At 39.7% G+C, this 26,914-nt stretch overlaps 3 protein-coding genes across 4 annotated transcripts; all 3 read right to left on the bottom strand.

Annotated features, from left to right (window-relative positions):
- Positions 1-962: 962 nt before the first annotated feature.
- LOC117505497 (fibrinogen alpha chain) lies at positions 963-3,837 on the bottom strand. The gene is made up of 3 exons (XM_034165176.1): positions 3,666-3,837; positions 3,446-3,591; positions 963-1,412 (listed from the first exon to the last, which is right to left on the bottom strand). The coding sequence occupies exons 1-3, from the start codon at positions 3,775-3,777 to the stop codon at positions 1,110-1,112; spliced, it is 561 nt and encodes a 186-aa protein (XP_034021067.1). The 5' UTR covers positions 3,778-3,837; the 3' UTR covers positions 963-1,109.
- Positions 3,838-7,341: 3,504 nt separating this feature from the next.
- On the bottom strand, positions 7,342-15,735 carry fga (fibrinogen alpha chain). Its single transcript, XM_034165177.1, has 8 exons — positions 15,506-15,735; positions 13,929-14,033; positions 13,512-13,695; positions 12,217-12,362; positions 9,603-9,701; positions 9,305-9,475; positions 8,523-9,144; positions 7,342-8,094 (listed from the first exon to the last, which is right to left on the bottom strand). The coding sequence occupies exons 1-8, from the start codon at positions 15,617-15,619 to the stop codon at positions 7,385-7,387; spliced, it is 2,151 nt and encodes a 716-aa protein (XP_034021068.1). The 5' UTR covers positions 15,620-15,735; the 3' UTR covers positions 7,342-7,384.
- Positions 15,736-21,357: 5,622 nt separating this feature from the next.
- Positions 21,358-26,572, bottom strand: LOC117505482 (zinc finger protein 551-like). 2 transcript variants are annotated; one of them, XM_034165149.1, is made up of 3 exons: positions 26,445-26,572; positions 24,335-24,877; positions 21,358-22,894 (listed from the first exon to the last, which is right to left on the bottom strand). In XM_034165149.1, exons 1-3 carry the CDS (start codon positions 26,524-26,526, stop codon positions 22,311-22,313), a joined length of 1,209 nt encoding a protein of 402 aa, XP_034021040.1. In that variant the 5' UTR covers positions 26,527-26,572; the 3' UTR covers positions 21,358-22,310. The 2 variants fall into 2 exon arrangements, with proteins under 2 accessions (XP_034021040.1, XP_034021041.1); XM_034165150.1 differs by having other exon boundaries at positions 24,335-24,874; positions 26,445-26,527.
- Between the last annotated feature and the right edge of the window lie 342 nt (positions 26,573-26,914).

Genomic DNA, 26,914 nt, shown 5'->3' with positions numbered 1-26,914 from the left:
TATGCATGCTATTGTTTGTCAACATTACACAAAAACGTAATGTGTATCGTTGGTATAGTTTTGTTAAACAACTGTACAGTAGTGTTCAGAATAATAGTAGTGCTATGTCACTAAAGATTAATCCAGGTTTTGAGTATATTTCTTATTGTTACATGGGAAACAAGGTACCAGTAGATTCTCACAAATCCAACAAGACCAAGCATTCATGATATGCACACTCTTAAGGCTATGAAATTGGGCTATTAGTAAAAAAATGTAGGGCTGGGGGCCGTCCTTAAAGCGACAGTAACACTCTTTATTCTCTACCAAGCCCGTAACATTTTCACCGAAAGCCAGATAAATTTTTCTAATGGTTTCCAGCTGCCAGTCTCTAACAGTTTCTGAAAAAATTCTGATGGAAAAAAAAGCCCAAATCATTCCGCCATTTCCTGGCAATGAAAATCTGACGAGGGGGCTGGACCACTCCTCACTCAAAGCCTGCTCACAGGCGAATGACGCAACCGACAGGCCTGGAAAAACTCACACATGCGCACGAGGGTTCAAGCTTGTCTGATGCAATCACACGTGATTCAAATCCATATGGTTTTTGAAAAAAATAATAAGGTTGGATACTTTTCTAATAGACCTCGTATAAGCAAAATATCTTTTTGAATGGCTCTGGTGTATTAAACTTGGCTAATGTCAAATCAGTTTATCGTCATTATATGACAGTTTATTTTGGTGTGTTACAAGATAGCAGCTACTGTTTTTGAGTTAAACTGAGGGGTATCCTCATATGCATGATGGAAAGTAGGAGCAGGTGTGGTTAAAGTGAGATCTATCAACAGGTTTGTTTGTCAGTTTATTTCAATACCATAGTGTCAGTCTGGCAGCCTTCAAGGACACTGATCATGTAAACTTGTTTTATGCTGTGAAATACAATCCAAGCAGACATTACTCAAAGTAATATGATGCGCTTGTACTTCCTAAGATGCTTTGCAAATAAATAAAAACAGTAATTACAGTAAATGGTTTATGTATCAAAAATATGCAACAGTGAAATTGGTAAAACTAAAAATGTCCACCGTCCAATCCTTAAATTCCAGGTCTGCAGCATTGCCTGCAAACTCCTACGGTGTCTCTTCCAGTACAAACTGGTTCTGCCTGATGTCCTCAAACTGGGTCAAGAATTCTCTCTGAACTGTGAGAATGGTCTTATATTCTCCAGAAGGTGATGGGTTTACACCCACATGCCGCACTTTAACATATGGGATGTTTTTTGGAGTTGCTGTACCCTTTGTTGTCTCGTTCAGACTCTTGTCCAAGTGGTCCATGTGTGTTTGAAATGTCTGATATCCAACATGGTTGATGCTGATTGGAGACACCGACCTGCATGACCCATGGCAGGCTCGCAACTTCATCTCAATGTCCACCTGATAAACGAGTGTTGCAGAGAAATGACATGAGTACAAAATCCAAAGTACATCAAGACCACAAAGAAAACTACAGCCCAAATGTTGATAATTTACAGGGTCTTTAATTAATATTTTGCTGCTCTCTGAGGACCTGGGCAACTTTTTAAAGAGATCCTTTGAGTTATAGGAGCAGCAATGGCATCACTGATTGATGTAAAAAAGCAAAGTACGGTTTTACAAGATTTCTTCTGGAGCTACTACAATAATATGTTAGAAATTTTTAATAGTGTCTCCACTAATAAATCAGCAACGTGATGTCTCACCACCGAGTTAAGGCAGTAGAGCAATGTGACTTTCATCACCGCGTTGAGGCAGCGGAGCAACACGACGGTTTCACCACCGAGTTAAGGCAATGGAGCAGCACGACGGTTTCACCACCGAGTTAAGGCAGTGGAGCAACGCGACGGTTTCACCACCGAGTTAAGACAATGGAGCAACGCGACGGTTTCACCACCGAGTTAAGGCAATGGAGCAATGTGACGGTTTCGCCACCGAGTTAAGGCAGTGGAGCAGCGTGACGGTTTCGCCACTGAGTTAAGGTAGTGGAGCAGCGCGACGGTTTCACCACTGAGTTAAGGCAGTGCAGCAGCGCGACGGTTTCACCACCGAGTTAAGGCAGTGGAGCAACGCGACGGTTTCACCACCGAGTTAAGACAATGGAGCAACGAGACGGTTTCACCACCGAGTTAAGGCAGTGAAGCAACGCGACGGTTTCGCCACCGAGTTAAGACAATGGAGCAACGCGACGGTTTCGCCACCGAGTTAAGGCAATGGAGCAATGTGACGGTTTCGCCACCGAGTTAAGGCAGTGGAGCAGCGCGACGGTTTCACCACTGAGTTAAGGTAGTGGAGCAGCGCGACGGTTTCACCACTGAGTTAAGGTTGTGGAGCAGCGCGACGGTTTCACCACTGAGTTAAGGCAGTGGAGCAACGCAATGGTTTCGCCACCGAGTTAAGGCAATGGAGCAACGTGACTGTTTCACCACCGAGTTAAGGTTGTGGAGCGATGCAACGGTTTCACCACTGGGTTGAGGTAGTGGACAACGCGGCAGTTTCACCACAGGGTTGAGGCAGTGGAGCAACGCGACACTTTCACCACAGGGTTGAGGCAGAGGAGCAGCGTGACGGTTCCACCATCAAGTGAAGACTGGAGCAGTGTGATGCGGCTGAGAGTTTTAGAAGATGGTTATGAGATCAGATCTCAGGTACGTTGCTGAATTATGAAGTCAAGCAAACAAACTGAAAACTCAAAACCTGATGACAAGTATGTTGAGAAGTATGTCTGTATGGTTGAGAGTACCATTTCAATACCATGATGGTTTGTTAACCCCGTAAATGTTGAAGTCCAACAAAGTGTAAAATTTAAAAACCAGAAGAAGGAAAAGTCTTCTGTCAACATGACTGGGTTTGTTAGAAGACAGCTCCAGCAAGCAATCAGTACGGGTTCCAGTATCTGTCCCATTTGATGTTTAACAGAAAAGCCAAAAGTCTAAAGAAAACAGCAAGTTTGTCTTTGGCACAAGAGGTGAGAAGCCAGGATTCACAATCTGAGTTTGTTAGGTTCAACTCTTACGCTTTTAAAGACTTTTGAAGTCCAACCAAAGTGAAAAGCTAAAACTCTGAGGAAAGCTGGTGTCTCTGTAGCACAGGAAGACTGTGGAATAGTTTGAGAACCTGAGGTTATGGGTTAAAAGCTTGGTGATGCCACTGTTTTTGAAGTCTAACAAGTAAATTGAAAAGTTAAAAGCCTGAAGAAAATGTTTTCTGCCTGTCTCTGTAGCACAGGAGGTTAGAGAAATGTTAAGTTCATGGGTTCAAATCTGGGTTACATCAATGATTTCTGAAGACCAACAAGTAAATTGAAAAGATAAAACTCCAAATAAACACCATCCTTAATTCTTATCTTCCTTACTTCTCCTCTGAGCTTCTGCCTTGTTATCCTTTTTCATGCTTCCTTCCCTCTGAGCTTTTTCACTTCCTTCCTTCCTTACCTCTGTTCGGTAGAGGTCCATGAGTTGCTGCTGGGCTCGGTTGACCACCTCTTTGAACTGATGCAACAAATCAGTTGATCGTTGTCTCAGTGATGTCACCTTTCTGGTCAGTGCTGAGGAATATTCCAAAAACTTCATCTCTGCCACTGAAGAAGGAAAAGTAAGGAAGAAGAAGAACATCAGCATGTTTTACTTCTACCAAACGTTTTTGGTTTCTCACCATATTGCTTGACGATGGCTTGCCGGTTGGAGTTGTAGATGTGTGCTGTCAGCGTCATCGATGCTTCTGAAGCATCCTTGTTCGTCTTCACCATCTCACACAGCTGAAACATGTTGCTCTCCACATCTCTCTCTACATGTGTGATCAAGCCGTGAAGTCTGCAGCCCGAAGGGCATCTTGAGTCCTTTGGAAAGCAAGAGGTTATTAAGATCAACCCGAACCACAGTTCCCTCAGACTTACACAAGAGCAGACTGATCTTATCCCTTAGCAAAAAGAAGTTTATTCAAGTGTACTATGAGTATACTCATTTTTTACTAAAATTGAGGAAGTATACCTGAAGATGACTTCATATAAACTATATTTTATATACTTAAGAATAGTATAGTGAAGTATACTTCTAAGTATACGTCTAAATACATTAATACAAAGACTTACACTTTAATACTAAAACTTGTACTTTAGTATACTTTTACATCTTTCTGCCACAAAGTACTAACACTTATTATGCACTTGGCGCAAGATATACTAAGTCAAGCCATTGACTCAAGTAACTGAAAAGAAGTCATAAAAGTACAGATTCTTTTTCTATGTAGTTATTTATTTTTGGTTCCAAAGGTTTGCACTTTTCTTTTCCCTTTTTTGACAAGGAAGGACTTTAGTTCTCAGTTGAAGATGCTATGTTTACATTTTTACAAATAAGGACTTGATCTTTGAGAGACCATTATTTTACATTTTACATGCACTTTTTCCTTTAATTTTCTCCACAAAGGAAGGACTTGATTTCGTAGGTCTTTGTTTTTGAAATGTTTGAAAATATATATCAAACTTGTTTTCAACATTCTGTCTTGTCATTTTTTTTTTTAAATGCATCACACTCTTGTGTACATAGAGTAAACTTTAAGAATACTTTAAGGAGTATATTTTCAGTATATAACTAGTAAGCTACAAGTAATATGTCAAGCAAAATTAAAGTATAAAAAGTAAAATAGTGAAATAACCAATGTGTATAACAGTATACTTTAAGTATATGATAATAAACTAAAATAGGGACTCAAAGTATACAACTAGTAGAATGGCAGTATATCAATAAGTGCACTTGTGGTATACTTTAAGCATAGAAGAGGGATATATCAAGTACATTGATAAGTATAAGTGTGGTATACTTTAAGCATACAAGAGGGATATAACAAGTACATTGATTGATAGTATATAGATGAGTGTACTTGTATACTTTAAAGTGTACTTTTGCAAACTTAAAACAAACTTTAAAATATACTTTTATAAACTTGAAATGTTCCAATTTAGTCCAAAAAATTATTAAATTTGTGTACTTTCTAGTATACTAATAGTACACGCTCTGTAGTACTCTTGCTATACTTATACTGGAGCATACTTAATAAAATGAACTTTACGTATACTACTTTTTGCTAAGGGATATTTAGAAATCAGATGGAAGGGAGTCTTATGTCCACCTCTAAACTGGCTGCTGCTTAGTGACAGTGGCAGCCGAGTTCTTGTCTTTTCCTCTCCGTTTGTCCGCAATGTCCAAAACCTGGTAAACACTAGCTCCTAATGTTAGCTTGAGAAATGTAATGGACTGCATTTATATATAGATTATAGATTGATCAGTGAGACAGATTAAAGATTGCTTTAATGTGGCTCAGTCGTGTCTTTGATGCTATTAATGATAATGATAATTCAAGCAATGATTGCCTAGGAACCATTCACCTAATGAGCAGAGCGGGATGGAGAAATGTCGAAATATTTATGGGCCGGTGTGTATATCAAGGAAGAGTGTTGGGGCCAGTGGATGGGGCAGTGTCTTGGGGCGTATGGACATTTGTGTCTATCAAAGCAGAGGGTTAGTCAACCCTAGTACAGTTTCTAGGGTTGACTAGAAACTGTACTGCAAAATTTTAACTTGAATAAACTTAAGTTTGAACAAAGTGACATTCAGGCTCAGATCAAAGACGATACTCATTAAGTGACTGTGTTTGCGCAGTTCTTACCCAGTCATTGTCCGAGCACAGAGCAACATCTGGTTTCTCTTGACACTTTTGGCCGGACGTTGATGTGCGACTGGGGATGCGGTGGCCATCTTGGCTCTGCTGCTTGAGCCGCGTACACACTGCAGACATCAAGAACAGAACCACAAACTCCAACACTGATCAGACATAAACATGTTTTTATTGAGACAACAGAATGGTTTTGTACCAGAGGACTGAACGTTTCAGGGTTCTGCTGTATATAGATCTTAAATTTCCTGCTTTGTTGTATCTGGAGTTAGTTAGTTTGGACTTCAGACATTTGCTTTTGCTCATTGCTGCTCTTTCACTCTGTACTTAATCATCACTGCCATAAAGGAGAAAACATTAGCCGGATTATGCAAAAACTACTTAACCAATTTTCTTGAAACTTGTTGGAAGGGGTATGAGCCAAGGAGTGGGCGGACTCAGTATTTTAAAAATATATATACTAAAAAACTTTAAGATTGCAAGGTATGACAGTTTAGCAGATTTCCAGAAAATTCTCAAATTAATACCACTGAGAAAGACAGAGGGGGAAAAAAAGGTGTTCACATTATGAGACATTTCAACATTGAATTTGGAGAAGATCCTAAAAAATCTGGAATTTGGCATTCATATTAGGTGAGTGAAAGTAAAACAGGGCTTGAAAACTACATTCTGTGAGCATAAATTGTTTGAACATAAAATGATTAGTTTTAATCAACTAAATCAGAAATAATCTGTTTGTACGCATACAGAATATGTGAAAAAAGGCCTGTAGCCCAATGTGAAAATCAGCTTTCAAGTCAATGTTCTTGTTATGCTAAGAGAAGATCTCTCTTTGTGGAACCTGTGGTTAAAAAAACATTCTCCAGTCTTGGTGAACCTGAATGTTCCTCCATGATTTTTAATACTGCAGTGAAAACAAAATGTACATCTGTGATTTGTGTTGGATTACTGGAATAACACAGCAACACAGCTGATGAAGTGAACTTCAACCTTTATTGATTGAGTAGTCTTTGCACAGCGTTGGGTAACATGAAGAACATTCTGACACAATGTTGTTCTGGGAGATCACAAATTGGGTAATTTAAAAAAACAGCAGTCAGGTCAGTGATGTTTGCACAGATTGACATAAACGGCGAAAATGAAGAAAAGTACACAATCAGTTTGACATGATTTGCAAGTCTGCCAATGATTTACAAACGGATCAATAATCTGCAAGGTCTCACATGCTAAAACCAGATCAGATTTTACTGTTATTCCACCCCCAAGTCTTTGTAGTTTCAATCGTTTGGCCCCCGTTTCTTAATCTTTAAAAGTTTGACGACATACACGGAAGGTTGTTAGCTTTGAATAGCCTGAGGGATAAGACACAAATCTCATGGTGTGAAATAACTCTTAACTAAAGAGAAAACAGGAAAATAACTCACATACAAACTCATTTGTTTCTTAATTTGTTTTAAAAGGACCAATAATTGTTTTAACAATAGCTTAAACCAGACCTGCACATGGGCTAACGCTACCAGCCTGTTAGCATGCTAGTGTTAATGCTGAAGAAGAGGTTTGTATGTAATGACATTTTCTATTTTTTTTTTTAACAAACTGGCTTTTACCACAGCTTTGAGTAGATGATTTCCCTCTATGTTTTTATTTAGTCATTCTGCTATAAAATTTAGCGCAGATTTCAGGTGACCGCAGGTTTTTCAATGTTAAAAATCTGTCGGTCTGATGAGCATCCTCACAGTTTTCAGGCTGTAATCAGCTGGTTTGTATGTTACCCACACGATTCCATTCTCAATCTCATACGGCGTGTTGGTATCTGGATCGTATTTGCCTTTGTAATACATCCCATTCAAGTTAGCTGACTGGCAGTTGTTGTACCACCAGCCACCCCCGTACATCTCAGCGCAATTCTCCTCCCAGTTATCGTTGTCGTTGTCAAACGTGCTAAATTTCATATTCTGGTGTGACAGGAAAGACGCCAATTTAGGGATGCCTTCCACTAGAGCATCCCCGGCATCCCCAATGTACCCGGAAACGTGCAGCGGGAACCCCTCCGCCTCTGAGCCAACGCTGATCACGTACTCTGCACTGGCCACGCCTCCTTCCCAATCTTTAAGCTCCACTTTCAGCATGGTCTCACTCTGGTTGGTCAGGAGGTGAATGTTCTGGTTGCCTAGCCACATCTCCCCATTGCTCTGCGCGTCAACTGACCCAAACCCATCACGATACTCGACCCAGGTGCGGTTGAAGCTGAGAGTACCACCGTCTCTCTGCTGGACTAACAACCACCCACCCATAAGACCCTCCTGCTGGCAGTAAACCTCCACTACCTTTGTGGAGTTCAAGCCTCCAGGTTTGATCTTAAAGAGGCCGTTTGTTTCCCCGTTCAGGTGTTTCTGCTGGACATCGACACAATCTGCAAAAAGAAAGGGGCACACCATAGACCGCAAATTAGCGTAGACCATCTTGTTTCTGGGATTGTCAGCAAAAATCCACGTTGCCCCTTCTTTAATAAATTCATATGTTTTTAGGTTTGTAAACTCTGCCTGCAGTCATGGCATGCTAAAAGAATCCCAAATCCAATATATTTAGAATCATGTCAGTATTCCAAAAGATATCCTGATGCTCCTTAATAAAGGTCCAAAATTTTTAATATTACACATATAGGCCACAATAAAAGCAAAACTGTAATCCCCAACAGCAAAGAAGAACAATTACCGTGTTCACTTCTCATTTTGGTACATAGGGCTAGCTAACAAGCTAGCTGATGCTAAAGCACCCATAAACTGATTCTTTCTGCTTTAAGACCACCTTAGCTGCAGTACGGATCTGATTTTTCTGTACCTTTTCCCACATAATTGACCTGCCGCTCGACACGCACAGACTTCGTCCCCCGGGCTTGGGCGTCTGGAACATCGTCTTCTACGGCATCGCTAAAGAACCCTCCAAGGTCAAATGGATTTCCAAGTCCTGATTTGGTATCCTCGGTGATGCTTCCTTTGGTGTCACTGTAGTGGACGGTTTTGGTTGAGGAAGAAGATGAAGTGGATGAAGACTGGCCCCCCAAGGGAAATATAGTGCCCATTCCTGTCTTAGAGAAGTCCACATCTTGGCACTCCGGGCCTCCCTCTATCACCTCCTCCACCTTCTCCACTGGCCCATGGTCCGTGTGGATAATGATCTTTTTCACGGTCTTGGTGCATTTGGAGCTGTCTATGGATGTTGTCGCAGGCTGGTTAAAGGCTTCAATCCCTCCATCAAAATCAAACAAATTACTGATGCCAGATGAGAGCTCAGTGATGGACCCAGATGAAGTGGAGGAGGAGCTAGTGGTGGAGGAGGAGAAGGGGGATGTGGAGAACGTTGAGGATGTAGATGAAGAGTGGGAAGTACCTGGGTCCTTGGAGACAGTTGCAGGAGATGAAATGGAGCCTTCAGCCTCAAGGGTGAGTTTGAGGGCTTTCACCTTCAAACAAAACAGAAGGAAAACATGAGCAGGTACATTGAGGTGAATGTGACGTAACAGAATATCAAAAATCTACATTTTGCCAAATAACCATAGTGAGCTATCATTTGGAATTAAGCCACTGCTGAGACTACTTTGACTTGATATAGCGCTTGCTCACATCATTAAACACTTCTGGCGTCTGCTGTCCAACTGCTCCACCGTCAACGTCCAAGGACTTGAAAATGCTGCTCCCCGCACTTTGATCTTTGTCCACCACTTGGCTCTTCATCACGTACAATGTTCCAACAGATTGAATGCTCTGAGCTGCCTGGTTATCAAACTGGTTTACCTGGGAAACAACAAAAGGAAAGTGATCAAAAGTCTGTTTTTGGAGAATACAAAGGACTTATAATACCTGAATGAAAAACGGCTATAAAACAATAACCATAACCAGTACACAGAGCTGTTGACTTTACCTGTTTGTCCAGTACTACATAGCTCTCCATGTCCACTTGGAATTCAGAATAAACCTTACAAGATCCTTTACAGGCACGTAGCTTAATGTCGATATCAACCTGACCAAGAGCACACACAGAAAAAAGGTTGAGAATTTCGGATCTGTAGTTTATAATGAGAAATTAAACAATTTGGACCCTTACACTTAAAACGAGGCCCTGTTTTTCCACCCGGGGTGAATGCATGCACAGCTCAATAAAAGCGTCATATGCCCAACACCCACATTGTGCAAACTGCAAATAACCTGTGCACCTGTGACTTTCTTGGTCTTTAAAAAGTGATGCAAATCATTGGTTGGGTTAATAGGATTTTAAAAAGGAATAGTTTGTGCCATGTTCCATGCTTAGTTATCACGTTACAGGACCATTGCTTGACCTTTATTTTGCAGACTTAACATTCAACACAGTCAAAACTATTACATTTATTCATCCTATTTTTTTTTTAACCAAAATTAGAGCAACTTTAACTTTTGACCCCTTTAAAAACTGAAATTGACCTTTGTCACAATTTTTGCTGTTTTTTACCTCATAAATCCATAACCAGTGATGAAATTTTTCCGGAAATTACCGGAAATCCGGGTTTTTTATTCACGTGGTGAATATTTCCCGGTTATTTGATAACATACGTCAGAATCCATTCATTCACTTCCACACCCAAACAGTTGGTGGCGGTAATCCGCCGTGTTGGTTTGCAAGCCGCCAATAATAATTCCAAAGAATAAGAAGGGTTATTTTTATTTTAGGTTTGGGAGTTTAAGTCATATTTTTGGGGACTGCGCGGTGGTTCGCCTAACGGTTTACTTTGTTGTGAACATTAAAAGTTATGTTACGCATTTCTTCCAGTAACCATACATTAAGTGGACCTAATGGATGAAGCTTCCAGATGCTACAAATGCTAATGTCATTAGCATACAGACGAGAGTTTATCTCAGTCTGCGAGTCATAACCTTCAGAGTAACGAGTTTGAGCAACGGAACGTCTGCAAATTTGTCTGAGGTGAGTGTGTAATTGAAAATAATACGTGATGTTAGTGTTCTGCTGAAGTTTATCAGCTGACGTTAGCTTTTAGCTGCAGGATGTTGAATCAATCACTGTCGAGCTGAGTGAACATTTTATATTCGTAAATTGTTCAACCCATTTTCATTTCTATCATATAAAGCTACAGTTTTTTTTTAATGATGCTTATCAAGAAATTATCTCAACAACAGAAGACTTGTAATTAAAACTATTTGAATTACAAGTTTTCTAATGTAAGAAAACTTTTATTTTAACTTCATAATGTACAGTATTCATAAATCAGTCTTGAAGTAAAAACACATTTGTAAGGATTTTAAGGTAAGTATTTGAAAAGAAATATTATCAGTAGCTCCAAAGCTCCTGCCAAAACTAGGAAAACTAGGAAGGTTGAACAAGTTGATGGATTAATGTTCCATAAATACTCCTACTGTTCCATTTGAGTTGATACTGAGAATTATTCGAGTTCTTTGAATTGTCATTTCCTTTACTGTGTACTTTTCTGAGCCACAATGTATATTTTTTTGGATTAAGTCTCGTAGCACAATACAAGTTATGTGAAAAGACCGGGGTGGAAAAATTGACCTGACCTAACAAAAAAATTTGTGGAGATTTTTTTAGGTGGGTAAATAGACCTGAAAATGCACCAGAATGCATCTGAGATTTCAAAATTTTCTCGTGGGAAACCCCCAGACCAGGCCCTTGCCAAAAATTTTCAAGTTTTTTTTTTTTTTTTTTTTCCCCCTCATGGCCCCTTTTTATCACTGATAACATTCAGTCCAAACTCAACCCAGTCTCACAATTGTGGTTATTCAGCAGTACGAAATATACATTAATCTATTGGTTTGTCATTGTCACAAAAAGTGCTAAATTAGGGTTAGGGTTAGTGGAAGGAGTAGGGTTGGGTTATGGTTAAGGTTAGGGTTGGGGGTAGGAGTAGGGTTAGTAATAGAGTTAAATAAAAAACCGGTCACGAAAATTTGAATCATTTCATGACGGGAGGACGAAAAAAAAATGTGAGGCTGGGCTGTCCAAACTATACCTTTTTGGAATCTTTATGATCAAATAATGTGGTAGTTTTCAATATGATTGGAGCATCTTTTAATTTTGACACCTGTGTAATTGTTCAGTTGACCCTTACCTGGCTGCCTATTGAACATTCAAGTGGGCCATCGGGTTTTCAAAAGAGTAATGTCTAAGGAATATTTGTGCCGAATTTGGTGCTTCTGTCACCATTTGCACAATTGATTCAGTTATCTGCTGTTGCACTGTTCCTCATTTTTTGCATTCATTTAACAAATGTGTGGTGGTCAGTGAACAATCTTCACACACAGCTTTGGAGGCAACAGGTACTAATCCACCTGTCATACCAGGTACTGTTATTACAGCAGTTTGTGGTACTTTTACCTGTTGCATGTGCCCCAAAAGCAATCGTGCTACCCGTTACAGACCACATGATTTCGACAGTGACGATACCATCCTACTCCTGTCATCTATGGATTTGATGTTTCATCTGTGATGCAGTATCAAAAAAGATTTTGTCTTTGATTGTGCGCATTACCTCCAGCCTCTGCATGTCCACGACCTGGTCTTTGACCCGATTTTTCAGCGCTGCCAGGATTCTTAGCTGTCTGTCAATCTGGATCTTGATTTCTGTGATTCGCTGACGAAGAGTCTGGGCCAGGTTGTGGTAACGTTGGTCAGTACCTGCAAGAAGGAAGGATATGTGGATGGATGACTAGGCATACAAAAGGAAAAAAAAATAATAAAATAAACAATGAAAAATGCTTTGACTGGGGCAGATGGCGATCCATTGGCATTGTTAATGCTGTCAAGCATGGATGGGACCCCGGCACCCCTTGGCCACAGTGTCTACGACAGACAGAGCCAAGCAATCAGCTTCCAAGCAATCAGCTGCCATTCATTTTCAATTAGATTTGGCCGTTTACAGTGGCAAGAAACAGGTCACTATGCTGCCAGCTAGGTGGGGCTAAAATAGATGAGAAGTCTATTTCATGCAAATGCTGAACGAAACGGTGACTGCCAATTTGAGTGAAGGCAGGGTGACGCATGTTGGTTGCTTGTTGGTTATATTTATAATTGTTTATAATATAAATAATAATAATAAATAATATAATGTAATATAATAAACTGCCTCACATCACAAACATATTATTTTTGTAAAACGTTTCTATCAACCTGTATTTACAACAAATTATTTTCCTCTAAAGTAGGACTTCCTGATATAGCCACCAACCATTCTGGGTACTACTTAATTCTGTTGGTTCAAAGGTCAGCAGTATGAAAGTGGCTTGTGATTGGCTGTTGGTTTACCAAAGTTAAACTCAAACCTAAAATGTATTTAATGGTTGAATAATTGCCACCTCAAGTAAATTTACAAGAATTCAGATTGTGGAAAATTATGCTGGGTAATTTAGGAGGAATTTAGTCACATCCCCATTTTTAACCCATCCTTTAACATCAAGAATCTATCTGGGTTTTTACTCACGTAATTAATGTTTCCGGGTTATTTTTGATAACTAATACGTCACAATCCATTCATTCAGTTCCACACCCAAACAGGTGGTGGTGGTAATGCGCTGTGCTGGTTTGTAACATACCAATAATCTCCAAAGCAGAAGGGTTATTTGTTTTGGGTTTGGGAATTTATTAAGTCATACTTTTGGGGACTGCGTGGTGGTTCTCCTAACAGTTTACTTTGTTGTGGACATTAAAAGTTATGAGCTATGTATTTCTTCCAGTAATCATACATTAAGTGGACCTAACAGGTGAAGCTCCCAAGGACCAAGGATTTATCTTTATTTTTTTCCAGTCATTAAGTCCATGCAGACTTACCAGAGTCTAAGATGAGTTTTTCCTTCAGGTAGTCATACGTGTCTTTGGTCACTTTGTTGGTGTTTTGGTTCTTGGCCTGGTTCTGTTCCAAGAGATGGCGGATCTCCTGGATTTTCTTCAAAAGTTTGTGGTCGTACTTCTCCAACAGACCATGAACCCTGCAGCCTGATGGACATTTATAACCCTGACGGCGGGTAAGAGGGGTTAGTCAACTTGCTGTCGATATGAGCACTCTCAGAAGACATTCTGTGGTTGGTCATCAAAGATGTACATAAAGAACAGCAGATCTGAAGCTGAACGTTCAGTTTTTGCTTTTTCAGAACTAATTTTACAAACGTCGTAACCTTTTTTCCATATTTTAGTCTGATTATCTACAGGACAACAAGATAAATTTAAAGATGTTTTTAAAAATTTTACCCAGTCATCATCGGTGCAGAAAGGCCAGTCCTTCTGAGGGTCACATTTTTCAGACCGGGTCCCGGGCTCGACGGGTCGAGCGCCTCTGGGGTTGACCACCGGATCCTTAGAAAAGAAGAAAAGGAATTGTTAAAAAGAATGTACAAAAAGTTTTTATTCACAAACATTGGATGCACAATTAATGTGAAAGTGAAAGATTGACAATAAAATCAATTAAATATAAAGTACAATAAACCTGATTTAAACCCTGAACAGATCCCAAGACTTAAGATGGAAGTGTAGATTATTAAAACAATGTGAAATTTGCCTTCAATTAAGTTTAGATTTAACCATTGCTTGTGTGAAGCATGTTCAAATTATTTATGTTGGAATTTAGCACTATATAAATATATTGAGTTAGGTACAAATTTTTAAGATATGTACATTTTGGAAAACTGGATATTAAATACTGAAATACAATAAATTAAAATAATTTATAAATAAATAAATCAAATTAATGCAACATAAGAAATTCTAATTTCAGGGCACAAAGACGATATATCATTATTATTACTATAATAACACTAAAGTAGAAAATATTTAAGTGCTTTACATAATAAATCAAATTGCTGAAACTACAAAATGAGTAAGACCAGTGTGTAAATATTAAAAACATATAATGGGAAAAACAAGGTTAACACATTTTTAAATAAATTTTATATAGATTTTTAAAACATACAACTTATATTCCTATTGAATGAAGTTATTACCATGTGTACCAAACTATATTTTAATATATTAATGTAGTTTTTCTGAAAAACGTTTTCATGCAAATCACATTGTTGACTTGTAATAAAGTGTATCTTTCTTGGAAGAAAAAAAAAATCTGTTATAGCACCATCAGAGAAAAACCAGTGAATCAAATTCTAGTTTAACAACCAACACTGATAAAATAAAGTGCAGGACAAGATATATATATATAGGGTGTCCCCCCAAAAAATACAACATTTAAAACACTCGGTTTCACCCTTAAATGCTACAAACTTAATAACTTATGTTTCTTTTTTACTTGCAGAGACCCTGAAGTTTATGTTGATGCCAAGCAAGACTCACGAAAATGCCAAGATTAAACATACTACAGCGAACAAAAATTGAGTTTTGGCACCAGACCGAGTGTCAAACAGGTATAGCGACTTTATGCTAGACTGACAAAATACAGGGCCAATATTGACTTTGGTATGAAAAACTTCAACCTTTCAGCTTTCTATCCAGCCATAAATTTATTTCCTAGACATAAGCTTTGACCATTTTCTTTGCTGATAAAATGTTGCATATTTTTTAGGGACACCAGAATATAAATCCAAGCAGATTACAAGCACGATTAAAAAAAAAAAAAGGTTGGTAAATACAGTTATTTTTTATGTATTCCATTAATAATTTATTAATGAGAAAAAAGTATTATTAAATAAACATTGAAAATAAGTGTGAGTAAAATATGACAGAAAAATGCAGAATAACATAAATTTTATTTTACAAAGGAGTCTATTTTCAGTTTGTGTGTTGTTAAAATTGGTGAAGTGTTTCTATGCGCAACTCACCGGATCTGAAGCTGAACAGAGTAAAGTGAAACAGGCGAGGAGAATCAGGCGTTTCATCTTTGCTGACTGTTGCTGAATGTTGCGCGCTGACTGATGGCGTCCAATTTCAACCATGACATGCTCTGAGACATCTGACTCGTCAGGTCAATCATCGCCCGACCAATCAGGATTCACGGACATCTGATTGCTTTGCAGGTTCTCAAAGCAAACAGTGACAAGAACATCTGACAGGAATCAATCTACGTGGGAGGAAAAAAAAAACTAAAACCCAGCAATGCAGTTAAGAAATGGGCAACAATATTCATTTTAGCAATCTCAAACAAATATTGATTTGGTACAAAAAAGGAATACACAAATTCCACTGGTGTATCATCGCGAGTAGGCGGGCTGGACGTAGTGACTTCCAGTCATGTGGTCAGTGTAGACCTTGTCACCGCATCCCAATTCCAAAGAGCACAACTGTAAAATTCAACAATTCAGTAAACATCACTACCCCTGTAACAGCACTGCATTAGGCGATGAACACGTATCAGCAGCACACGTTATTCTACTGCAAACCTGCTCAACCCACTTGTTTTAAAGTTAGCTCTATGCTAGTCACCATGCTAGCTAGTTACTATAGAGTAATAAGCTAATAATAATTACCGTATTGGCTTGAATATAAGGCTTGGTCAATTGGGCGGGGAGGTTGTGTGGAGATGCATCCTAAAAATAAAGGGCTGTCTTATAATCAGGGCCATCTTATATTTGGAGGGTGTTTAAGTGGAATGCATTTTTATTAACAAACATATTATGTTGCTAGTGCTGAAAAAAAAATAGAGAACCCCCCCCCAAAAAAGTTGCACAATCTGTTTGAAAAACATGATTTAGGTGACAATAGTTTTAATGAAGGAAATCTAATCAACCATTTTAAATAATTTTGACCAAAAAAAAAAAAAATTAAATGGCCTCATATCAATTTTTTTTTTAAATTTTGTATTAGAATTTTTTTTTTTTTAAGTTTTTAGATCAACTATAAATTTAAAATTAAAAAGGTAAATTTTGGCAATCTGATGACTAGACTTAGATTATCAAAATAGACTTAAGTTCTTTGGGAATTTCTGACAAACTTTGAACACCTCAATAAGTGAAGTTTGGTTGAGTCAGCAGAACTACAGAACAAAATGCTTATAAAGGTAAAACTTAAAAATATCAGTTAATGGTTTGTGGATTCACAAAAACAAATGTCACTTGGTTGTCACCTTAGAAACAGTTTTCTTACTTTGAGGGTCTATTTTCAATATATACATATATATGTGTGTGTGTGGGGGGGGGGGGGGGTGCTTTAAAGAGAGAAGCTGCGCTGTGACACATGGGGTCATGTTGTCATCATATTCCAATTTACCAACTTTTGGGCACTAACTCTCCAGTAAAGGTATGAGTACATCAGCTGAATTTGCTATGTTTATTGAAACACTCAAAGACATTTTGCAATGTGACAAAATTCCTCCGCAAGTCATTTCTGGAACAGCACACAAACCCCATGAAGACTTCTGGACTATGGACAAACAGTATAAAGTCCTGTTGTGACACTTGTTTGCAGATGACATACTTGTTTTCTCAATATTTGGCATTTGCCACAGCTTGAACAAGATGGAACAACAGTGCTACCTATTGGTTAAACCAACGTGAGCATGTATTCTTAATGTTTTATCTTTTATTTTATTTTTATTTTTTACCTGGATTGATGATTCACTGAGTAGTACAGAAATGGAGAACAGGTCACATCACAGTTAATTCAATGGCAATAAATAAGTCACACAGGATGGCCTGCTGTCACTCTGTCTCTACTGTTCAAAGTCTTTCTATCCTAGATCCAGACATCCTTTGTTACCTTTTGTTGTGTAATAAGTTTTTATGATAAACACATATACACACACATAAAGGCCTACGTCTGTCTGTCTGTCCGGGATAAACTCCTAAACTATAATATGTAGCCCTAGAAACTATATATATGTTCTGAATCCTCATGACATGGGGAACAAACCGGTACCATTTTTAAAAAAGTTGAACTGAAAATTACCCCCAAAATAGCTATTTATGTAAGACCATACAGTGTTGTACCATGTGCGATAAACTCCCAAACTATAATATGTAGCCCTAAAAACTATATATATATTCTGAATCATGACATGGGGAACAAACTGGTACCATTTTTTTAAAAAGTTGAACTGAAAATTGGCCCCAAAATAGCCATTTATGTAAGACCATACAGTGTTATACCATGTGCTTTTCATGCTGCCACTTGTCTGTCCGGGATAAACTCCCAAACTATACTATGTAGCCCTAAAAACTATATATTCCGAATCCTCATGACATGGGGAACAAATTGGTACCATTTTTTAAAAGCTGAAGTGAAATTTACCCCCAAAATAGCCAGCTGTGGGTATGACAAGGCAGATTTCCAGCCCTGTATGTGTTGGCCATCTGTTTATATAATTCCTTCCTTCAGCTACTTTGTTCTCAACTGTTAAGCACCTGACTGTCCTGTACAACCCAGTTTGCCTTCCTGTCTGAATACATTCATTTTATGTTTGTAAAATTGCAATGTAAAAACAGTGAAATACACCACTACCTCAATTTTGATTCATTGATATTTATTGGGAGCTGGTTCCAGAGGAGAGGAGCCTGAAAGCTGAAGGCTCTGCCTCCCATTCTACTCTTACAAACCCTAGGAACTACAAGTAAGCCTGCAGTCTGAGAGCGAAGCGCTCTATTGGGGTGATATGGTACTATGAGGTCCCTAAGGTTAGATGGGACCTGATTAATCAAAACCTTATAAGAAGAAGAATTTTAAATTGTATTCTAGAATTAACAGGAAGCCATTGAAGAGAGGCCAATATGGGTGAGATATGCTCTCTGCTTCTAGTCCCTGTTAGCACTCTAGCTGCAGCATTTTGAATTAACTGAAGGCTTTTCAGGGAACTTTTAGGACAACCTGATAAGAATGAATTACAATAGTCCAGCCTAGAGGAAATAAATGCATGAATTAGTTTTTCAGCATCACTCTGAGACAAGACCTTTCTAATTTTAGAGATATTGCGCAAATGCAAAAAAGCAGTCCTACATATTTGTTTAATATGCGCATTGAATGACATATCCTGATCAAAAATGACTCCAAGATTTCTCACAGTACTACTAGAGGTCAGGGTAATGCCATCCAGAGTAAGGATCTGGTTAGACACCATGTTTCTAAGATTTGTGGGGCCAAGTACAATAACTTCAGTTTTATCTGAGTTTAAAAGCAGGAAATTAGAGGTCATCCATGTCTTTATGTCTGTAAGACAATCCTGCAGTTTAGCTAATTGGTGTATGTCCTCTGGCTTCATGGATAGATAAAGCTGGGTATCATCTGCGTAACAATGAAAATTTAAGCAATGCCGTCTAATAATACTGCCTAAGGGAAGCATGTATAAAGTGAATAAAATTGGTCCTAGCACAGAACCTTGTGGAAATCCATAATTAACCTTAGTCTGTGAAGAAGATTCCCCATTTACATTAACAAATTGTAATCTGTTTAGATAAATATGATTCAAACCACCGCAGCGCAGTGCCTTTAATACCTATGGCATGCTCTAATCTCTGTAATAAAATTTTATGGTCAACAGTATCAAACAGGTCTAACAGAACAAGCACAGAGATGAGTCCACTGTCTGAGGCCATAAGAAGATCATTTGTAACCTTCACTAATGCTGTTTCTGTACTATGATGAATTCTAAGTCTTCAATTTCCATACCATAAGTCAGAACAAGATCTAAGATATGATTAAAGTGGTGGGTGGACTCATTTACATTTTGAGCAAAGCCAATTGAGTCTAATAATAGATTAAATGCAGTGTTGAGGCTGTCATTCTCAGCATCTGTGTGGATGTTAAAATCGCCAACTATAATTATCTTATCTGAGCTAAGCACTAAGTCAGACAAAAGGTCTGAAAATTCACAGAGAAACTCACAGTAACGACCAGGTGGACGATAGATAATAACAAATAAAACTGGTTTTTGGGACTTCCAATTTGGATGGACAAGACTAAGAGTCAAGCTTTCAAATGAATTAAAGCTCTGTCTGGGTTTTTGATTAATTAATAAGCTGGAATGGAAGATTGCTGCTAATCCTCCGCCTCGGCCCGTGCTACGAGCATTCTGGCAGTTAGTGTGACTCGTGGGTGTTGACTCATTTAAACTAACATATTCATCCTGCTGTAACCAGGTTTCTGTAAGGCAGAATAAATCAATATGTTGATCAGTTATTATATAATTTACTAACAGGGACTTAGAAGAGAGAGATCTAATGTTTAATAGACCACATTTAACTGTTTTAGTCTGTGGTGCAGTTGAAGGTGCTATATTATTTTTTCTTTTTGAATTTTTATGCTTAAATAGATTTTTACTGGTTATTGGTGGTCTGGGAGCAGACACCGTCTCTACGGGGATGGGGTAATGAGGGGATGGCAGGGGGAGAGAAACTGCAGAGAGGTGTGTAAGACTACAACTCTGCTTCCTGGTCCCAACCCTGGATAGTCACGGTTTGGAGGATTTAAGAAAATTGGCCAGATTTCTAGAAATGAGAGCTGCTCCATCCAAAGTGGGATGGATGCCGTCTCTCCTAACAAGACCAGGTTTTGCCAATTATCTATGAAGCCCACCTCATTTTTTGGACACCACTCAGACAGCCAGCAATTCAAGGAGAACATGCGGCTAAACATGTCACTCCCGGTCCAATTGGGGAGGGGCCCAGAGAAAACTACAGAGTCCGTCATTGTTTTTGCAAAGTTACACACCGATTCAATGTTAATTTTAGTGACTGGTGTAACCGGGTGTCATTACTGCCGACGTGAATTACAATCTTACCAAATTTACGCTTAGCCTTAGCCAGCAGTTTCAAATTTCCTTCAATGTCGCCTGCTCTGGCCCCCGGAAGACAACTGACTATGGTTGCTGGTGTCGCTAACTTCACATTTCTCAAAACAGAGTCGCCAATAACCAGAGTTTGATCCTCGGCGGGTGTGTCGCCGAGTGGGGAAAAATGGTTAGAAATGTGAACGGGTTGGCGGTGTACACAGGGCTTCTGTTTAGGGCTATGCTTCCTCCTCACAGTCACCCAGTCAGCCTGCTTTCCCGGCTGCTCAGGATCTGCTGGAAGGGAACTAACGGCGGCTAAGCTACCTTGGTCCGCACCGACTACAGGGGCCTGCCTAGCTGTAGAATTTTCCACGGTGCGGAGCCGAGTCTCCAGTTCGCCCAGCCTGGCCTCCAAAGCTACGAATAAGCTACACTTATTACAAGTACCATTACTGCTAAAGGAGGCCGAGGAATAACTAAACATTTCACACCCAGAGCAGAAAAGTGCGGGAGAGACAGGAGAAGCTGCCATGCTAAATCAGCTAAGCGCTAGTAGCTGCGCTAAGCTAGCGGATTCCTAAAAACACACAAAGTGAATAATGTGTAAATAATATAGAGGTGATTCAGCAGAGGGAGTGCTTTAGTTAAGGCACGTGAAGATTACACTGTGAAACAAATCGTTATCTAGTTAACTAGATCAATCTAACTGCGCAGATTAAACAGCTAACAGATACAGCAAAACACCGCTGTACTCCGGAACAGGAAGTGATACAATACCGCAGTGAGAGCCAACCACCAGTAGAGGCCAATTTAAATTTAAAGAGGCCAAATAAAAAAATAAAAAAAACTGTATCAAATACCATTTACATTTTCCACTATCAGGCTTCAATAGTTTTATTTCACTGAAAAAGGAAAAAAGTCCAAATATAATCTTAACACCTTTTGGTTACAGCAACTTCCAAATAATTACACCGTTGTTACATCTTTCAAATATAAAATTTTCTGAGATTTTTGAGAATTATTGAAGCGCATCAACGCTACTGCAATTCTGAGTTGTTGGTTTTATTAATAGTTGCTTATAGGAGAATGTCAGTAACAACACACTTAGGTTTGCAAGACAATGTTACTGAAATAATTGTTTCAACATTGAATCCTGTGAAGTAAGACTTGTACATATGTATGTACACACACGTCTATCTTTATTATAGAGATTCTGTCTGATCTGAAATAAGACTTCTTTCACATTTGTTGTGTGTTAATCTATGTTGTGACATATGCTGGTAGAGTCTGAAGCGCTTCATACAGTGTTCACACTGGAACGGTTTGACACCCGTGTGGATTCGTATATGTTTGGACAGGTTACTCTTGTCATTGAACTGCTTCCCGCAGTCACCGCATTTGTATGGTTTCTCTCCTGAGTGAACCAGCCAATGTTTAAATTCAGAAAGCTTTTACCACACTGTGGACAGTGGTATGGTTTCTCCGCAGTCTGGCCACACTTGTGATCAGGCGGCTCTGATAAACCTGGGAAGCTGACCCCACACACAAGGCACTGCAGTGGTTTCTTCACCTTGTGAACAGACTGGTGTAGTTTTAAAGCTTTAGTCTGACTGAAACTTTTACCACGTGTCGCACTTGTATGGTTTCTCCCCTGTGTGACTGCGCTCGTGCACAGTCACGTGTTGCTGGAGGCGGAAACGTCTATCACAGTGTGAGCAATGGAATGGTTTCTCCCCGGAGTGGATCCTCTGGTGCTTTCTGAGGTTGCTGCCTGTTGCTGAAGCACCTTTGACACAAAGCACACTTGAATGGTTTCTCCCCCGTGTGGCTGTACTGATGACTCACCAGTGACATCTGGAGGCCAAACTGCTTCTGACACAGCTGGCACTCATATGGTTTCTCCCCCGTGTGGATGCGCTCATGCTGCTTCAGTTTGGCCACTTGCTTGAACAAAAGGAGCAGCTGTATGGTCTCTCTTCAGAGTGGCTGAGCAGATGAATTTTTAGGTCTCCCTTTCGGGCACAGCGCTTGCCACAGTGCTCACAATGAAATGGTTTCTCCCCGCTGTGAGTGACCTGATGCTCTTTCAAAGTGCCTTCCCTCCCAAACGTCTTCCCACACACCTTGCAGCTGTACGGTTTCTCTCCTGAGTGAATGATGAGGTGCTGCTGAAGCGTGGAAAACTGATAGAAGCCTTTATTGCACTGCGTGCAGGCGTGCTGCCTTATTCGCTCCTTCTGTTCAGATTGCTGCCCGTTGTCGCAGCACGCATGCAGCTTCAAGTGCCGCTCCGTCCGAAACATCAGGCTACAAATGTTGCATGTGTACGACAGGTCGACAGAATCCTCCGCACCACTGCAGCAGTGATAACGCTTGTGTCGGAGCAGACTGCTCCTCCGTAAAAAGCTTTTCCCACAACGCTCACAGGGGAGGTGTGTGGGTTTGGAAGCATCTTCATCCAAATTCTTCTCTGCTACATTACCAATAGTTGAACCCACATCAGGCAGGACAACTATTCAAAAAGAGGCCAAAGAGTGGAGGAGAGAAATGGAGAGAAAAACAGTGAATGATTGACGTGCATTTTTATGTATTCACAGTATTTATTCATAAGGTTTGTACTGAAGTTGACGTTCAATAAAGTGGAGTGACAGAACTTCAACCATTCAACATTCAAGAATTTTACATGTACCATAAGATGATGCGACTTCTCTAAACAGGTTATGAGGACAAACTGGTCGGATTTTGTACCATAAGAGGCCTCAGTCACTTTGACTTTCTGTACTGGAGCACAGTGGTGAGCACGGTTCTGCTAACTGCTAATTAGCAAAACTAACTTTATCATAAGCGGATCAGCTTTTCAGCTAACTTTGAAAACCATCAGCAGACCAGTTAGCTTCTGCCAAATTTAGTTCCGTTAACTTTCAGTCCGCTAAGATGTTTTTTTTGCTGGCATAGTAAGTAAACGTTAACGGTTAAAAACGGTCAAAATCATACATGTTAGTTCCTCTCTGTTATGTGTCTTGCAACAGTCAGACCGCTGTGGGAAGCTCAGCCTTCCCCCAGCAGAAGGAAGCAGTTAGTTAGTTAGTTTGGTGAAGAGTTATGCTGTGACCATAAGTGAAAAGTGCCTTGCATTTGATGTCTTCTGCCACCGTTTGTCTTGTTGTGTGTGGAAAGTAAATGACACTTTTTTGCAGCAGCTGGCAGGTTGCATAAAGACAAAAGCTCTGGCTTGTTGTGCGTTTTGGGTTTGTGATCGCCTTTGAATTTACTCAGAAGCCCCTGCAGTGCTTAAACCCGACACTGGCTTATCAGTGGCCAACAGTCTACCGAGTCAACACTAAAAGTTAGTGGTTAGCTGTAACTTCCGGTAAATTTTTTTTAGCGGTTTATTGGTTTAGCATTATAAAAGTCTCGGTTTCTTCTCGGTTTGCGGATTAGTGGTTATCGAAGCTAACTTTTCACCACTGCTGGAGCATGATGCTTTTTGTTGTAGTTGTTGTTGCTTTTTGTTTGTTTACAGTTATGCTTAAAAGTCCTGCCCGCGTTTGAAAGAACCATTAGCTCCTCCGATCTGTGTGTGAAGCTGCTGTTAGCATATCTACGCTACATATGGAGCTGCGTTAGCTCCTCCACTCTGCATATGAAGCAACCATTAGCTCATCCATTTTGTGTGAGAAGCTAATATTAGCTTGTATGCTCTGTGTGTGTGAAGCTACTAATGGCTCATCCAGTCCGCGTGTGAAGTAACCATTAGCTCGTCCACACTGTGTGAAGCTACTGTTAGTCTATTTTGTAGGTTTGTCAGTGTGCCCTATGTTGACCCCTTTTTGAGATTCAGTGATTTGCTGTAGGATCGCTAAGGTTTGATCAAACCTTACAGTGCTTCTGTTAGCACGCGGCGGCGGTATATCCACATACTTCATTGCAGGTTGTTAAAAATAACACACACCTCCAGTTGCAGGTTCAGCAGCTTTGACATCTCCAGCTTCCTCCTGTGTCTCAGCTCCAGTTTTGCGTTGCTCTGATGTCATAACGCTGCTGCCAGGATCACATTTGTCTGCTGAATCATACCCAAACGTGGAGGTTTCTCCATCATTCTGCATGCGCCACACCTTGTCATGCATGGTGTCATCATTCTGAAACATGAAGAGCTTTTGGTCAGTAGCTGCACGATTCAGCTGCAGGGCGCGTAGTTCATCAGTTTGGGATTCATCACATTTTGCTGCTGCTTTCAAGCTCTCCACCAGGGAGCATTCATCAACAATATCTCTCTGACACTGTATTGGAAGGACTTTCATCAGTCCATGTGTAGAGGATCTGTCTTCCTCCAAATGCACCTCTTCTGCTTTAAACTCCACTTTGATGGTCCTGCCGCTCTGATCAGCTGCTGGAAGTCCATCGAGAGTGCTGCTCTGCCTGGTCAACATTTTCACACAGTCCACCGTGAAGGCAGCATGTTCTCTCAGAGTCAGCATGATCCGAATGTCATCTGCTGAATCACAAAGTGAGACAGTTTATCGATTCAGTCAGATCACAAATGACAACAATATTTTAAAGTGACTGGGATACAAAGTTGTTGTTACCATGGCAGTTATTTGGTTTACTGTTCTTGGTTGTTTTAAAAAAAATTGAGGCGATACAGCTTGTTTCCATCATCAAATATATATCAATATCAGTTCTCTAAGGCCCAAATATCTGTGTCTGTTATATAACATACTCGAACTCTTGGTGAAATTCGATTCTACTTACATTAATGGTAAATATCCAACAGATGGAGCTATTGCTTCATTTCAAGAACCTTGAGTCCAGGCTGCCAACCTACAACCAACCTACCAACCAGTTGCTTATATTAGTAGATGCCTGTTTGCTGAAAACCCCAAAATCCCACATAGCTAGATTGTAATTTTTTGTCAGTCAGAATGTAAAATTTCCTGAATATGCACAGTAAGTATTACAATGATGCCTCACATTCACACAGACACACACAAACTCTGATATCAGGGTGGTGCCATGCAAGGCACTCACTACAGACCAGTAGCAACCTGGGGAGTAAGGACATTGATCAGAGACCCTTAGTGCTTTTCCTGTCAGGCTGGGGTTTGAACTGATGATCTTCTGGTCTCAAGCCCAATGCTTAACCACTAGACCATCACCTCCCCGTATTATGTTACATCATGCTGCCTGCAGATTATTGAAGAGTTAAAAAGCAAAACAAAACAGGCATTCGTAACATTTACTACAACAGTGATTGAGTTAGCTGTGCATTAGCACCCAAATTTTAAATTATTACCACAGTAGCTACAGCTATTACTACAACAACTATTGCTAATAACAGTAGTCGAGTTTGCTTTGCACTCATGCCAGATACTGGAAATAAGTTCTGCAGCTTTGTGGCAGAGTACAAAAGAAAAGGATTCCCTTAAGAACAAGGTGTAAGATGTCAATCGCATATTGACAGAAGGCGGATGGGAGACTTGAAACTGTATTTCATATGTTCTGTTTCATTCTACGACAAAACCGTTGAACTGGCGATGCAGCAGATTTTCGCCAATCACAGCCACAGAAGCTGTTTAGGTGCAGCGGTGCAACCAATAATCAATTAACTGATGATTATTAAATTAATCGCCAATGATTTTCCTATCTGATTCACCGTTTTTCAGACAGTAAACTGAATATCTTTTGGCCGAGGACAAAACAAGACATTTGAGGATGTCGTCTTGGGTTTTGGGAGACACTGATCAACATTTAATTTAATGGGTCAAACATCTAGTTGATTAATTGAGAAAATAATCGACAGATCATTCAATCTGTATCCAGTTGGACCATTCAGTGATTGTGAAATGTTCGTATAGTCATCTCCTGACTTATCTGAAGAAAACTGTCTGTAAAAGTGCTTATTTGTGAGAATAACTAAATATATTGGGTTTGTCCAATTACTTGTGGTCATCTGTTCATTTATCAGTTCATATGTTCCCGCCCAGTTATTCTGTGTTTGACACTAACATCAATATTAACTCGCTGTAATAGTTATGTTATTGTCACGTTGTTTACATGCTCACCAACACTGGACTCCTCTTTATCAGCTAACGGGAAACTAAAACCGAGAGTCTGCTTTCGTTTACTGTATAAAATTCTTTTCATATTTTTGTTACAAACGAAAAACAAACAGAACAGCACACGATTGGTTTGTTTTTTTTTTTTACCTGGATATCTGCTTCCTGGTTTACGTGAAAGACTGGCGTGTAAGCCAATCAAGATGTCAAAATAAGCAGGGGAGGCGGGATCAAAAGTATGAGGAGACGGCATCTCGTTTAGGTCACAAAGTATCGCCAAGTCTAAATGCTGAAAGCAGCGGAACAAAACAACAGCAGAATTTACGAGATCATAAATATAATAAAATCCGTTATTACTGGACAAACTAATTTAAGCTTGAGAGGAGATTTAAGTCGCTCTGTTTTGGAGCTGCCTGCGTTCAATTTTATTTTTGACCACTAGATGGAGGCAGATAATTAGTTTTGTTCTCCGTAAT

This window comes from Thalassophryne amazonica, chromosome 23 (genome assembly GCF_902500255.1).
Source record: "Thalassophryne amazonica chromosome 23, fThaAma1.1, whole genome shotgun sequence".
In the NCBI taxonomy this organism is placed as follows: domain Eukaryota; kingdom Metazoa; phylum Chordata; class Actinopteri; order Batrachoidiformes; family Batrachoididae; genus Thalassophryne; species Thalassophryne amazonica.
The sequence above is the reverse complement of the archived record's forward strand: the minus strand, read 5'-3'. Positions and strand labels throughout refer to the sequence as shown.

Excerpts from the sequence above, each read along its gene's own strand:
- LOC117505497 (XM_034165176.1), bottom strand. The coding sequence starts at position 3,777 with ATGTTTCAGCTGTGTGAGATGGTGAAGACGAACAAGGATGCTTCAGAA. Across the intron at positions 3,592-3,665 it reads AGCCATCGTCAAGCAATATG|TGGCAGAGATGAAGTTTTTG; the intron begins GTGAGAAACCAA and ends TTCCTTCTTCAG. Across the intron at positions 1,413-3,445 it reads TGGACCTCTACCGAACAGAG|GTGGACATTGAGATGAAGTT; the intron begins GTAAGGAAGGAA and ends CTCGTTTATCAG.
- fga (XM_034165177.1), bottom strand. The coding sequence starts at position 15,619 with ATGGTTGAAATTGGACGCCATCAGTCAGCGCGCAACATTCAGCAACAG. Across the intron at positions 13,696-13,928 it reads TCTGCACCGATGATGACTGG|GGTTATAAATGTCCATCAGG; the intron begins GTAAAATTTTTA and ends ACCCGCCGTCAG. Across the intron at positions 12,363-13,511 it reads AAAACTCATCTTAGACTCTG|GTACTGACCAACGTTACCAC; the intron begins GTAAGTCTGCAT and ends TCCTTCTTGCAG.
- LOC117505482 (XM_034165149.1), bottom strand. The coding sequence starts at position 26,526 with ATGAAAAGAATTTTATACAGTAAACGAAAGCAGACTCTCGGTTTTAGT. Across the intron at positions 24,878-26,444 it reads TAAAGAGGAGTCCAGTGTTG|CAGATGACATTCGGATCATG; the intron begins GTGAGCATGTAA and ends TTTGTGATTCAG. Across the intron at positions 22,895-24,334 it reads TGCTGAACCTGCAACTGGAG|TTGTCCTGCCTGATGTGGGT; the intron begins GTGTGTGTTATT and ends CTTTTTGAATAG.